Source organism: Cricetulus griseus (genome assembly GCF_003668045.3).
Source record: "Cricetulus griseus strain 17A/GY chromosome 1 unlocalized genomic scaffold, alternate assembly CriGri-PICRH-1.0 chr1_0, whole genome shotgun sequence".
Taxonomy (NCBI): domain Eukaryota; kingdom Metazoa; phylum Chordata; class Mammalia; order Rodentia; family Cricetidae; genus Cricetulus; species Cricetulus griseus.
Genome location: NW_023276806.1, coordinates 55,975,698 through 55,989,089, shown reverse-complemented (window position 1 = coordinate 55,989,089; position 13,392 = coordinate 55,975,698). Strand labels below are relative to the sequence as shown.

The window sequence follows — 13,392 nt, the reverse complement described above, 5'->3', positions numbered from 1 at the left end:
TCTTCTTTTTTTTTTTTTTTTTTTTTTTTTTTTTTTTTTCAAGACAGGGTTTCTCTGTGGCTTTGGAAGCTGTCCTGGAACTAGCTCTTGTAGACCAGGCTGGTCTCGAACTCACAGAGATCCACCTGCCTCTGCCTCCCAGGTGCTGGGACTAAAGGTCTGTGCCACCACTGCCCACAATTTACTAACTCTTAAACCAAGCATGCCAATATGTGATAGCCTCGACTCTCCCATCCCAAGAAGGGGCTTCTCTGTGTAGCTCTGGCTGTCCTGGAGCTCACTATGTAGACCAGGCTGGCCTGGAACTCAGAGATTCACCTAACCTCTGCTTCCTGAGTGCTGGGATTAAAAGCATGTGCCATCACCACCTGGAATCAAATTATGTTTCTAATCCCAGTATTCCGAGGCTGACCTTGGTAGGAAGAAGACTGCTGCAAGTTGGAGGACAGCCTAGACTATACTGTGCAGGGCTATATGGTGAGTTCAAGTTCAAGGCTAGCCTGGGCTGTATCACAATACCCTTTCTCATCAAAATAAGAATAGGAACAACCCCCCCACCCCAAATCATAAAGCATGAAGCCAAGTAGAAATGTCAAAAAGGCTACAACATGTTATTCTTTTGTCAAAGAACCAATGTTGATTAGATAACTACTCTTACACTTTCTGGCAGGCATTTGTAAAGGGATGAGGGATGGGTTTCTGCCTAGAAAGAAACTGATTGGGGAATCAGATTCTCTCAATTCTTCTTGCTTTGCTGACATCAGATTTCTCCTGCATCTCTTATCTAGAAGGAAATGATTTCCCTTCTGACTGGGCCAAGCTGTTGTTTCCAAGAGAATAGGTGTTATTGGAGAGGAATGAGAGAGGAAGGAAGGCTCATTGTCTGGTGTTCCTTGCTTTCCAGATGAGGGCTGGACCTCCAGGAGATGAGGTCTATGTAAGCTGGGGCAATGACACTATCTACATCTACAGGACTCAAAGAGTCAGGTGCCACACAAAGAAACACAACAGGATCTGGTTAACAACACATGCCCACGACAGGTCTCTTCTGGTTCCTAGGTAACTTGGCCAAGGTCTGAAGCAGAATCCATTCACCCTGGTCAGTCCAATACAATCCCATCACACTCCCTCTATCAGTGTAGACTTTCCTTGGGATTCAGTAGCCTCCATCTTCCTTCCTAACTGTGGTCCAGTCTCCAGTGGCCCTCTTCATGTCCACACAGAGAGCCTTTTCCTTCTGGGCTCTGAGACTCAGCTGTGACAACTTCCTGGCCTTCCAATACAAGCAGAGGAGGGAAGTGAGCAGCAGCAGCAGCATGATGACGGGGCAGACGATGAGGAAGTGAATCAAGTGTTCGGAGGAGCAGATCCGGGAAGAGAACGTGGATTCTGCAACAAAAGAGAAACAGAAGATAATCAGGGTCCAGACTATCTGACTAGTCACGTACATCTCCTTATACACGATTATAGGCAAGTCCATGTAGATAACAGGGCGGGATGGCACAGGTCCTTCATCCTGTGAGAGCGAGAGCAAGGCAGCGCACGGGAGAACAGGCCTAGTACGTACGTTCCCAACACATGCATCTCCCCCTGCCCGGCCATTGCAGCTATAGAGCTGCCAATGACCTACTTACAACCACCAGCCAAAAAGCAAAACAAAAAAGAAAACCTTTCCTTTAATCTTCTTCCCTCAGAAAAGATATGTATAATTCAGCCCTCGTTCTCAACTGTGTAGCTGGCCCTGAATTTTTAACTGAGCTATTCCCACTGCTGCTCCTGAAACTCACGGTGCTACCCTCAGCAACAGCTGGACCTACGGAGGAGCATGCTTCTCCCCCTGGCCCATGTCACACAGGTGGCCCAGCCCCTGGCTCCTTGAGCCCCCCAAGCTCATCTGTCACTTCCTATGCCTCTGGGCACAGCCCCAGCTGGTTGGATCTCACTTCTCCCAGACTTTTCACAGGGCCCAGTTCTCACTCTCTTGTCACACAGACCTTTGTTTAGGCCCCTTCCTTACCTTGATTGAGAGTATCTAACAGTGTCCTGGGATCCGTGCATCACTCATAATGCCTAGACATGTGAACTAAACCAAAATGAAGGTTGTCGCAGGGTGAAAAACACTGTACATGCCAAAGCACGTGATCTCAGGCAATTACAGTCTGCTGCGAGGTACCATCACCAGACAAATGTGGGGCAGTGGGGCTCCTGGCCACTTCCCAGGGAAGCAGAGTAGAATCAGACACCACAGGTCCTGGGAAATGGTGCCCTGAGCTAATGACAACCAAAGGCCCAGGTTAGAGGCATTCAGCAGAAAGCCATGTGTGTGAAGTGCTACCAATCACTCACTGTGGTTTTCCAGCTACATTTATGATACATTTGAAACTGAGGCTGTTCTGAACAATCCAATGCTGACAGCAGCTGTGCTTTGCTTGGGAAATCATAATGGCATGAGCCCTCTCTTCTGCAAAGGTTAAGCTATAGAATTTATGAGATTATAGATTCTCAGTGATGAAAACAGGTTTAATAGGTCATTCTGATCAACCTCCTGCTGCAAAAAGAAGTCCCTCTGGGGCCACACTGATGCACTTTACAAGCTGAAGACTACCTCTTTGCTGAAGTCAAGAGAGAACCCAGACCTTTGCTCCAGGCTGGCACTGTGAGCTCCTTGAGGGTTGGGCCTGCCTCTTACATGTCTGTCTATCTTGTGAAGCATTTGCCCTAGAAGGCCTCACAGGGATTCTGATGAAAGAATCAACTGCAGACTGTATTCCCCATGCAAGAACCAGGGTGACCACCATCATGCTACACAGAGTGACAGTCCTCGGTGAACATTAGGCTGTCAGTTCTGAATAGGGTTGGCACAAAGCTGCAGAAGCTGGTGGCCTGGATTTTTTTTTTTTTTTCTGTTCTCATTTGTAGTCATCTTGCATCTGATTTTCCTTCTTGAAAACGTGATCAATGGAAGAGATAATTTTGATTCTTTTCTTTCATTTTGTATGTTTGTTCTGTTCTGAGGCAGTCTCACTATATAGCCCAAACTAACCCGAAGTCACCATCCTCCTGCTTCAGCTTCCCAAAGACTGGGGTTATAGGTGTGTGTCACCATGCCTCTTTTAACTTTTAACCCTTTATTCCTCTTTGTGCATTCTTCTCCCAAACCATCTGACTTGACTATAATTAGTCTCCCAGGGCTCATCTGATGACACTTGCAAGCATGGTCAAAGGAGGCAGAGCCTGCAATGCTGAGTTCGAATAGACCAGACTGCTGGGCCATACCTACCTACAGAAACTTCTTTTTTATAACAAGAGCTGCTGAAAGAAAATAGCAAGCCCCCTACAGAGAGCCCATCTATGAGTCTGTAAACAGTCTCCTCAGGTGTCCAGACTCCTGGAGAATGACAGACAGCCACGATTTTCACTTCCCCAAGGAAGCTTATAAACCTCAGGGTTGACACATCCCTCCACCCATGTAATGGGCACACTCAACTAGATGGGTCTGTCCTTCTCACTTTCTCCACATCCTCAGAGCTGCACACCCCTTCTCTGGAATTCCATCTCCTCCCCACCCCACCCATTCTGCAGCAGGTGAATCAGAGACAGCCTGGCTACAAGCTCATGATGGGAAACTTTCCCTTTTCTGAGACCTGGAAGAAGAGACCTCCTACACTGCCTGTGAGCTTGAACTCTCAATAGGATCCCTACCATGCTGCTCTCTGTCTATGGCATTAATAACTCTTGTAATAAACTTCCTACCCCAAAGGGCAGCCTGCCCTAGTGTATCTCTTGGTCCCTGACCCAAGAACTTTCACTGACAGAGGAAGGAGCCATGGAGTCCTGGTTAAAACAGTGGCCCTGAGCATTCCTGCAGCGGAGTGAATGAATACCAATTCAATTTCTGATAGAGCCTAATTCAAATCTTCACTCTTCAACTCACTCTTGTGAAGATTGGATAAGTTATTAATCTCCTCCAATCCATTGTTTCCTTATGAAATAAACAGAGATAATAATAATCCATAGAATTTCAATAAGATAATATGCAGTATAACATTTAATACAATGCCTAGACCATTTCTTGAGTGGGCAAGCAACAGACATTAGCTATAATGTTCTTGGGGAAGCTGAGAAATGCCTCGGCAATCTTTTCCCAAGCCTGCTGATTCCTCATAGAGACCTCAGCTCTGTGGTTTGGATCTAGGATGTCCTCTAAAGGGCCAAGTAGTCAAGGTTTGGTCTCAACTTGGTGCTACTGAAACTAGATGGGCATAGGTCACTGGGAGCATGGCCTTAAAGGAACAATGGAATTCTGATTTCTTCTTCTACTATTTTTTCCTCTTTTTTTTTCTTTCTAGGATGCTAAGAGGCAAGAAGCTTCTTGAAATGTCATACCCTCTTACCAGTCTTGCTTCTGGTCCAAAGCCGTGGACCAACCAATGGTGGCCTGAAAACGCCAAAACTATAAGACAAAATAGGACTTCTTTCCCTAGACATTGTCTCAGGTCTTCTGTCCCAGAGATGGGAATCTGAACCCAACACAACACACTCCTCGGCTTCTTTCATGGGCTGGACGTTGACTGATTCCTTTGGAGATGCCAGCTGTGGTGATATCAGTGAGTCTTCCCATCCATCTCAGGCATCTGAACACTTGGTTCCCAGTTATTGGCCCTGTTTGGGGGAGGTTGAGGAAGTACAGCCTTGCTAGAGGAAGTGTGTCACTGTGGCAGGCTTTGGGAGCCTGGAGAACCATGCTGCTCCGAGTTTGCTCTCTCTGCTTTGTGCTTACAGTTCAAGATGAGAGTCCCCGTGTCTGCTCTAGTGGCTGTGCCTGCCACCTGCTGCCTCTGCTCTGCCATCATGGTTGCTACCCCTCCGGAATCATAAGTCCAGACGAGCTCTTTCTTCTATAAGTTACCTTGGTCATCGCATTTCGTAACAGTGATACTGGCTTCGTTTCTAGTCAGGGGTGGTAGAGAATCAGGAGGTGAGTCCGTGGCAAGTCTTATAGCTGCTGGAATGGCAGTAGGGTGATGGTGAGATGGGGCAGGCATGCAGGAAGTAGGAAGAAATCTGGCATTGGGCTATTCTGCCCCGGAGACTCTAGCCTTTAGTATAACAGAACAGTCTTTGTGTGGAGGAGGTTTTTCCATTTAGAGCAATCTGCCACCAAAGGGCAGCGCCGTGCCCTCTGCACAGCACCAAGTTGGCCAACAGCAAGCAACTGTCAGCTCCAGTGCATCTAAATTACCTCTTGGGGGAGGACACTGTTTGCTGGGAGGACACTGTTTGCTCTGGACCCTGCCGTCACCATTTCCCACCATCTGCCTCTCACCCATATTTGGATGAGAACTGGTGACACTCAAAACCATTACAGTTTGACATTTTGAATCAATCCAAGTAAGTGCTCCATACTCAGAGTGCACGGCCTGCAGAAGGAAGCCAAAAACATGACAAGCACACTTCATCTTGAGCAGCCGTTTATAGCTTGCTTCCTTCTGCCCACAGCCAGGCACCCCATGAAGAGCTCTTCTTTTAGACACTACTCCGGACATGCCAACTTAGGATGGGCAGAGGATAAAGGTGCTCCAAACCTCCCTCCAGAACTTGGGCCATATGAGGTCATTTAAAAGAGCTGGCCCCCCAAGTGGGGTATGAATCTCTACAGCAAGTACATCCCACAACAGATGTGTCCCCCCCACCCCCACAGCTTCCTGTTTTGACCTAATTGGAGGTGTGCTTGCTCATTCTTTCATCAAGTGTTAGCTGAGTGCTTCAGGCCAGCCCTTGTTGAGTGTACTAGGGGAGGTAAACAAATGTTCTCTCTAGAAACTTCAGAGCAGTAGGAGTGCATGTCTCCTTTAAGAATCCACTCTAAAAATAATCCTCATCTACATAAAAGCTAGGAGATAGTAATAAGTATTATGCTGCCACAAATAATCCATCCACCTCCTGCCCCCAAAGTCTTATAGACTGGCTTATCACTGCATCACAGGCAATTTTTCAGAATATGACATTTAGGGACTGGGTATATAGCTCTACTGGCAGTGTGCTTGCCTGGCATGCACAAAGCCCTGGTCCATTCCTTAGTGCCATATAAATCTAGTGTAATGGAGCAGATGTGTAACCCTAGCATTGAGGAAGTAGAGGCAGGAGGATCAGAACTATAAGGTTATCCTTGGCTACGCAGCACGTATAAGGACAGCCTGGGCTCCATGAAACCTTACCCCAACAAATAAACAAACAAACAAACAAATAAATTTAATGTGTTTGTATTAAGGATCTGAAGGTGAGGTAAAAAGACTTATCCTTACAGCCCCTACCCTGCTAAGTCTTTGTAAAGAGACCCGGGGTGGGGGCAAGGTCTAGGATATGCCTGTTCGGCCTCCACTCAAGCCTTGTGATCCATGGCTCTTTTCTGTAGTCCTAAAACTAACCTAATCTGGTGTGGTCAAATAGAGGAAGTGGAGAAGCAAAGAGCACTAGTGAATTGTATTTGATTTGGATTCTACCAACATGCAGAGTTGGCAGTCAGCAGGAGCACACTTGTGGGCTGGTAATTATTGAGCGTCTCTCGGGTCAGTCTAGAGCTGAGAGAACACACACAATGTCCATGTATTCTCAAAGTCCATGGCCACTAGTGGTGATGTGTGTGGTACAGGTAGCTTCAGGATGATGACTGAGAGAAGGTTAAGTCAGAGAAACATGAATGCTCAGCTGTGGCCCAGGGAAGGATGGCATGGAGGTGCACTGGCTTAAGGGTCACCTTCACAGCCAGATGCTAGACTGCCATATGGACCTCATCTTTCTTCCCACTGCCCCTTCACCTCTGTACTGTGAACATGCTCCAGACCCTACCGACTTGAACTCCAACAGAGCACATAACTAAAACTCATTGCTCAATACTTCCTGCCATTTCTCACGGTCTTCCCTCTTGCCGTTTGCAGCTCTTGAGAAAGAAACCTTCACGTGACATGTCTGTTTCCTCACTCTTCAGCCACCTCAGCTGGTTTCACTGCTTTTCTGCCCCTGCCATGTGGAGATGTTGTCGTGTGTGTGTGTGTGTGTGTGTGTGTGTGTGTGTGTGTGTGTGTGTGTGTGTGTGTGTGGTACAAGCATGTGAGCGCACAAGTGTCCTCCTCTCTCACTCTCGGCCTTGTCCCTTTGAGGCAGAGTCTCTCCTGTACCCATAGCTCACATTTCATTCTTGCCTAGACTGGCAGCCAGCAAACCCCAGAGAGTCTCCTGACCCGAGTACATATGAGATCATACCTGGCTTGTGTGTGGTACTAGGGCCTGACCTCAAGTTCTCACAGTTGCACAGCAGTGTTCTTAAGCACCGAGGCCTCTCTCCTGTCCTCCCACTCTTATCTTAAACAGCCTTTTTGTATTGTTCAGTCTCTTGGGTTCCCCTTGCCTCCTGATAATGCTATTCTGATTTTCCACCACTGACACCTGGATACCTCAGTTGTCTTTCCTTGAGGGTCATTACAGGCCACACATTGATAACACTTAGTATGCAAGTCCGGTGCAGTTCACATTTTGAAATTCCCACTATCTCCCAGATAAGCACCTCTTGAAAGCTCTTTGGGTTGAGTTCCAGCTCAACTTGCACAAATTGGACACATCTCCCCTCTCAACCTTGGTTTGGTTGCTTGGTAAATGGCCTTGTGATCCACTTAAGCCCCAGTACAAATTTGCCTCATCTCACTCACCGCCCACAGATGTCTATCTTATCGACCTCCCAGTTCCTACTGCTTGTTCTTCCCCCTTCTCCCTAGCACTGCCTGCACTCGGGCCTTCTTGTTGCCTCTTCTTGGCTACAGGTTCATGTAGTTCTCCCTGCTCTGTCTGCCTCCCTCCACTTCAGCTTCACTGGTGAAACCAATGGGAATTTCCTAAACATGGCTCTGAGGGTGTCACTGCCACACATGAACTTATTCAGTAGCATCCCATGGCTGTCATGATAAAGTGCCCTCCCTCGCTTCATAAACTAAGCACAGCTGAGCTCTGTGGTTCCCCTACCTTAGTGCCTTCATCTTTTAGCCTTGTACTGTATGCTCTGAGTTCCAGACCTTCTAACCACCGAGGTTCCCGGGCTTTATTGTGTACCTTATCATTTCCCTAAAATAGTTTTCTCTCTCCTCATGCATCCATGTTCTAGGGAACCTTCCCATCCCCATGTGACCCTTCACTCCGGTTCAGTTGCTCCCTCAGCATTCGGGGACTATAGTCCTCTGATGACACTTATCATAGTGGATTCAACTTTCCCCATTCTGTGGAACTGCTCCCTGCCACTTATGGTTTTGTGGGCTCAGATCTCATATTTTTTTTTCTTTTGAGACAGGGTTTCTCTGTGTAACAGTCCTGGCTGTCCTGAAACTCGCTCAGTAGATCAGGCTGGTCTTGAACTCACAGAGATCCACCTACCTCTGCCTCCGAGTGCTGGGATTAAAATTGTGTGCCACCACCACCCGGTTGAACTGTGTCTTTGAACTAGGAGCCAGAATTAACCTTTTCTTCCCTTATGTTGCATTTGTCAGAAAATAGAAAATAAATTATGACAGTGTGTACATACGTATAAAACATATTGGGTTGGAGGTATAAAGGAAAAGGGGTTAACATTTATCTAGATCTAGATCTTATAACATGCCAGAGTCTAGGTTTTTTGTTTTGTTTTTGTTGTTGTTTTGGGGTGGTGAGGTTTCAAGACAGGGTTTCTCTGTGTAACAGTCCCGGCTGTCCTGGAACTCTCTCTGTAGGCCAGACTGGCCTCGAACTCACTGAGATCCACCTGCCTCTGCCTCTCAAGTGCTGGGATTAAAGGCATGCACCACCACTGCCCAGCTCAGTGTCTAGGTTTTTAAAAACATATTTGTATTATGATCTTCATTTTATGAGATAACCAAACATTATGCACGTTAATAGTCCGATAACATGGCTAATAAGTGGTTAGGACTGTAAGTCCTAAGGACTTTTATCACCCCAGATTGTCTCCCTAACCACTCACCAGGAGCAGCAAGGCAAAGCAGGGTCAACTGCTCAGTCACAGGATTTCTTTGGGAACACAAAGTTAGCTGCAATGAAAACCCTGTTGGTCATGGCACAGGTCTGTGAGCTTTTTTCCAAAATGACTCTGTTTTTAGTGTCTTCTTCCAGAGTTCTTCTTCTTCATGACCTACAAGATGCTCTACATGACCTCACATAGATATGCTGTGCAGACTCACCTGTCTCAGAGGAGATATGCTTGCTAGTCACAGAATCTGTGCCTTTTATGGTTGTTATCTATTTATTCTATTGTAAAAACTGCTGATTCTATGGGGCTTATGAATCCCAGGGGAAAACATTTGTGGGGGTATGCCCAGATATATGGGGTAACCTATAATTGTTGGAATGAAAAGCTGATAAAAAACAATTCTGCCTGGTCATTTGGAAGAAAAAAGTAATTCCTGAAGAATGGACATGAGGGGAGGATGATGGAGTCGTGAAGAACAGACAGGGGAGAGGATGATGGAGCCTTGAAGAATGGACAGGGGAAGAGGATTGTGGAGCCCTGAAGAATGGGCAGGAGAAGAAGAAGATGAAAACCCAAAGAATGAACAGGGGGAGAGGATGGTGGAGCCCTGAAGAAGAGCCAGGAGGAAAAGATGATGGAGCCCTGAAGAATGAACTGGGGGAGAGGATGATGGAATCCTAGGGAACAAGTCAGATGGAGCCCCACTGGGATGCAGTGAGGCTCTGTTTGCCTCTGAGAAATTGGCACATGCACCCCTCTGCTTCCGGAGATTGTTGCTCAGGCTAGTTGGTCTGCTAGGAATGTGGTGGAGTACCAAGACTCGGCCTGAATTTCTCTAGTGATCCTTTTCCAATATAAGTTCAGCCTGTAGTTCACCTTTCAGCTCTTTGAGTCTCTCTGGAAAGAAGTTAGTAAGATACTGAGCTGGCAGATACTGTAGCCAGTCGTCCAGCTGGAAGAAAGCACTTATTATTATTAATACATATCTAATAGATGCCCATCACTGTCTGATACTGCACTCGGCTGAGATGTTTGGCTGAGGATGATCTTCCTACACAGAGAACTGTCAGTCTTTGGTTAAAGGCCTTTGAGTGGCTCTTCTCTTTGTTGGAGACTATAAGGCAGCTCTATATGGCATCCTTCCTTCTTCGATGTCTTCCAAGGCATAATAATGCAATGGAAAGAGGACACCAAACAAACAGTGCTAATGTTTGGATCGCAAATGACTATCCCATCCCCTAAAAGATCCATGTGGGAAAGGCTTCCTCCACAGTTTGGTTCTATTAGGAGGTGATGGTGCCTTTAAAGGCATGCCATTGAAAGGACAGTGAGACACTGGCCCTTCCTCTTTCTCTCTCTCTCACTTCCTAGCTAGAGGTGAGTGGTTTTGCTCAGTCACACACTCCTGCCATGGTGTGCTGCTGCAGACTCAGAGTCCTAGGGCCACATGATCTGAGACTAGGGTTTCTAAAGCTATGAACACAGAAATCATTCTCTGCAAGTTGAGTATGTCTGCCTAGTTATCAAAGCCCTGACAATTTGGAGAGAGAGAGGAAGAGAGGGGGAAGGGAGAGGGAGAGGGAGAGAGGGAGTGGGGGTGGGGAGAGTGTGTATTCTCTGAGGAAGAGTGTTTTTGGTTCTGTTAATTTTTCTTCCCTTGAGCAAGGGAGCATTTGAGTGTAATAGAGTCTGGTTTGTTTGGGTCAAAATGCAAAGCTGTCATCACAACTATCATCTTATTCTGTCTCGTTATCTCTTCCACCACAAAACAGCATCCCAAAATCAGAGGATCAGCCAAGAGGTAAGGATGCTGATGTCCATGTTCTTTGGGTATCCGAGGCACACACAATGCTGATGGCTTTTGCTTGGGAAGGGAAGGTCAGAACAGTTCAGATGTGCCCATTAGTCAAGTGCCTGTGCCCAACCCTCATGTAACCTTGAGGGTTGAATTGAGTTACTATGGAGAAAGGCAGTAAAGTCACCTTCTTTGAGAAATCTGAAAAATTGTCACTAGCCTTGGAAAGGGGGGAAAACAAAGCTAGGAGGAAGCACAGAGGGAAGCCAGATATGCCAGTGACCCCATGAGCCAGTGGCTGATTGACCCCCAAGTTACCTGAGGGCAGCACTGTAAGCATCATCCGCTGCGACTCATCTGAGGCTTGGTTGATCCACTTGCCGGGGTGGCCATGTTGCTGCCACTCTGCCACCCTGCACCAATACATCCCAGCATCCTCCAGCTGCACCCGATGCAGCTTCAGGATGAAGTCTGTGGGAGAAGATCGGTAGCAGTGCAGGAGTGTCCTGCGCCCCTCTTGGCCGTACTCCAGCAAGCCATCATAGTGCAGGTGGACCAGCATCTGACGCCCAGCATTTTCTCTGCTCCAGTACCATGTCACGGAGTACAGGGAGGCTGGGCTGCCGGAGCCATGCAGGCTGCAGCTGATGTCCACCTCTCCATGCTCAGTAGCGTTTCCCAACCAGCTCACTTTGGAGACATGGACCCGACTTCCTAGAAGGCAAAGTGAACAGTTAGAGAAGAGCAGACTTTCAGCATGGTCACCTCTGAGCTGCATCAGTTCCACTGGGAGATCTTGTCTGGTATTCTCCAGACATTAGAACCTTCATCATTGCTGTTTATGTTTGACCTTTCCCCTGTTTTTCACACTTGCCAGAACATTCTCTGCTACGTACCAAGCTAACCACTTCCCTCCTTTAGCCTGACCCTTTGCCTGATAGACTCTACTACTAAAATAAACATGGCTTCAGTGGGTCTCGCAGCTTTTGCCTATCTTTGAACTTCCTCTTTGATTTCCCACAGGTGCTGTTGACAACTTTCAGTACTCTCTCAAGTAACATATTACACCACTGCTACTCCTTTTGATGAAATCACCTTCCCCCACCACACCCAGATATTACCTCTTGTTCAGGCACACTGAGAGACAGAACACTGATACAAGTGACAGAATACCACCCAGAGGAACCACCTCAGTTATTAAATTAGTGTGCCTTGAACAGCTTTGGGCCTTCCTTCTTCCCCACTCCCCTCTATTCAGCAGGTGAGGACCTGGGATGACACACCCAGTAGTTATAACAGAGAACGACAGAAAATCATGACATCTTCAACTCTGATACAAATTCATCCATTAATCTGTTTTGTTGCTTTTAAACATTTTTTCCTGATCTTGGACTATGTTTAGTCTAATTAGTATTTACTTGTCCTTCATGGAGAATCATGTAAAATATTAATTCATATAGAATTCCCTGCATCCTTGCCTCAAGTAACTCCCTATTTGATTGCAAACTGGTTTCTAAGCCACCACAGTACTTGACCACTGTCCAGTCCCAAGCTCAAGGGACCCCTTCAGTCCTGGCTTTGTTTTCTCTTTGGCTTTTGTCCCTAAGGTTAATTTTCTTCTTTTTTCTTTTCACCTGAGAGAAAATCGCCTGTTACAGTGATGACCTCCACAGCTCCATGCAGCTTATCCCTTAATTAATTCCCTAGCCCAGGTGTACAGTGTCAACCCATAGTCACGTGGAGCTCACAGAGAGGACTTGCTTGATACCCTTGTATTTTAAGATACCCTTGTAGTTTGGTTAACTACAAGTTGAGAGGTGTCACTGTGCTATCTTAGTCAGAGTTTCATCACTGTGACAAAAATACCTCAGCAAAACAACTTAAGGAAGCAAAGACGTATCATATGGCTGGTGGTTTCCAGCCCCATGAACCAATAATTCCTAAATTTTGCATGTCTATGAAACTGTCACTATATGGATTGCTGATAAGATTTATAACTAGCTTGACCTATGACTAGGAGTCAAGCTTGGACCATGGCTTTAGTGGCCTCTAAGAGCCTATGCCATGGATCCTACAGAACTAACTTCCTGTGGAGCTTCATGTGAGCAGGGGACTCCAGCTATGTTGCTCTCATCTCAAGGAAAAGTCATTAAAAACAACAACGACAAAACCCACAGTAGCTCAGGGTAGTCTGGAACTCACTGTGTAAGATAGGATGTCTTTGAAGTTATCATATTTCTGCCTCAGGATTCCCATTTGAATGCTACCACACCTAACTTTCAAAGGAAAATGTACTCAATGAATTTACTCCTACATCCTTGAGTCTTTGATTTGGTGGGTCTGGCCAATTCTTGAGATGCTTCCAAGGTACCTTCCCTTTCATGCTAGTGCAAAGTATGTGGCACTAATTTTTAACAGTCACACTTTTTTGAACCCCAACTTGAATCTCTTTATTGGGGAGAGGACAAGGTTTTCACATTTTTTCTGCTCTGTTTTTGCTCCTAATTGTCATGGTAAACCTGGCTAAAAGCGGCTAGCAGTAACCATGCCATAGCCTGAGTTGCCTGTGAATATTTCCCACTCCTTTGAG

The 13,392-nt window shown here is 46.5% G+C and overlaps 1 protein-coding gene across 1 annotated transcript in view; it reads right to left on the bottom strand.

The window, feature by feature from the left end:
* Window positions 1-586: 586 nt before the first annotated feature.
* Window positions 587-13,392, bottom strand: part of Cd101 (CD101 molecule) — a gene marked incomplete at its 5' end in the record, with an annotated part of 30,519 nt that continues 17,713 nt past the window's right edge. The window contains 2 exons of the mRNA XM_035451310.1: window positions 587-1,389; window positions 11,121-11,516. Coding sequence (XP_035307201.1) covers window positions 1,157-1,389; window positions 11,121-11,516 — 629 coding nt within the window. The remainder of the gene's footprint in view (window positions 1,390-11,120; window positions 11,517-13,392) is intronic.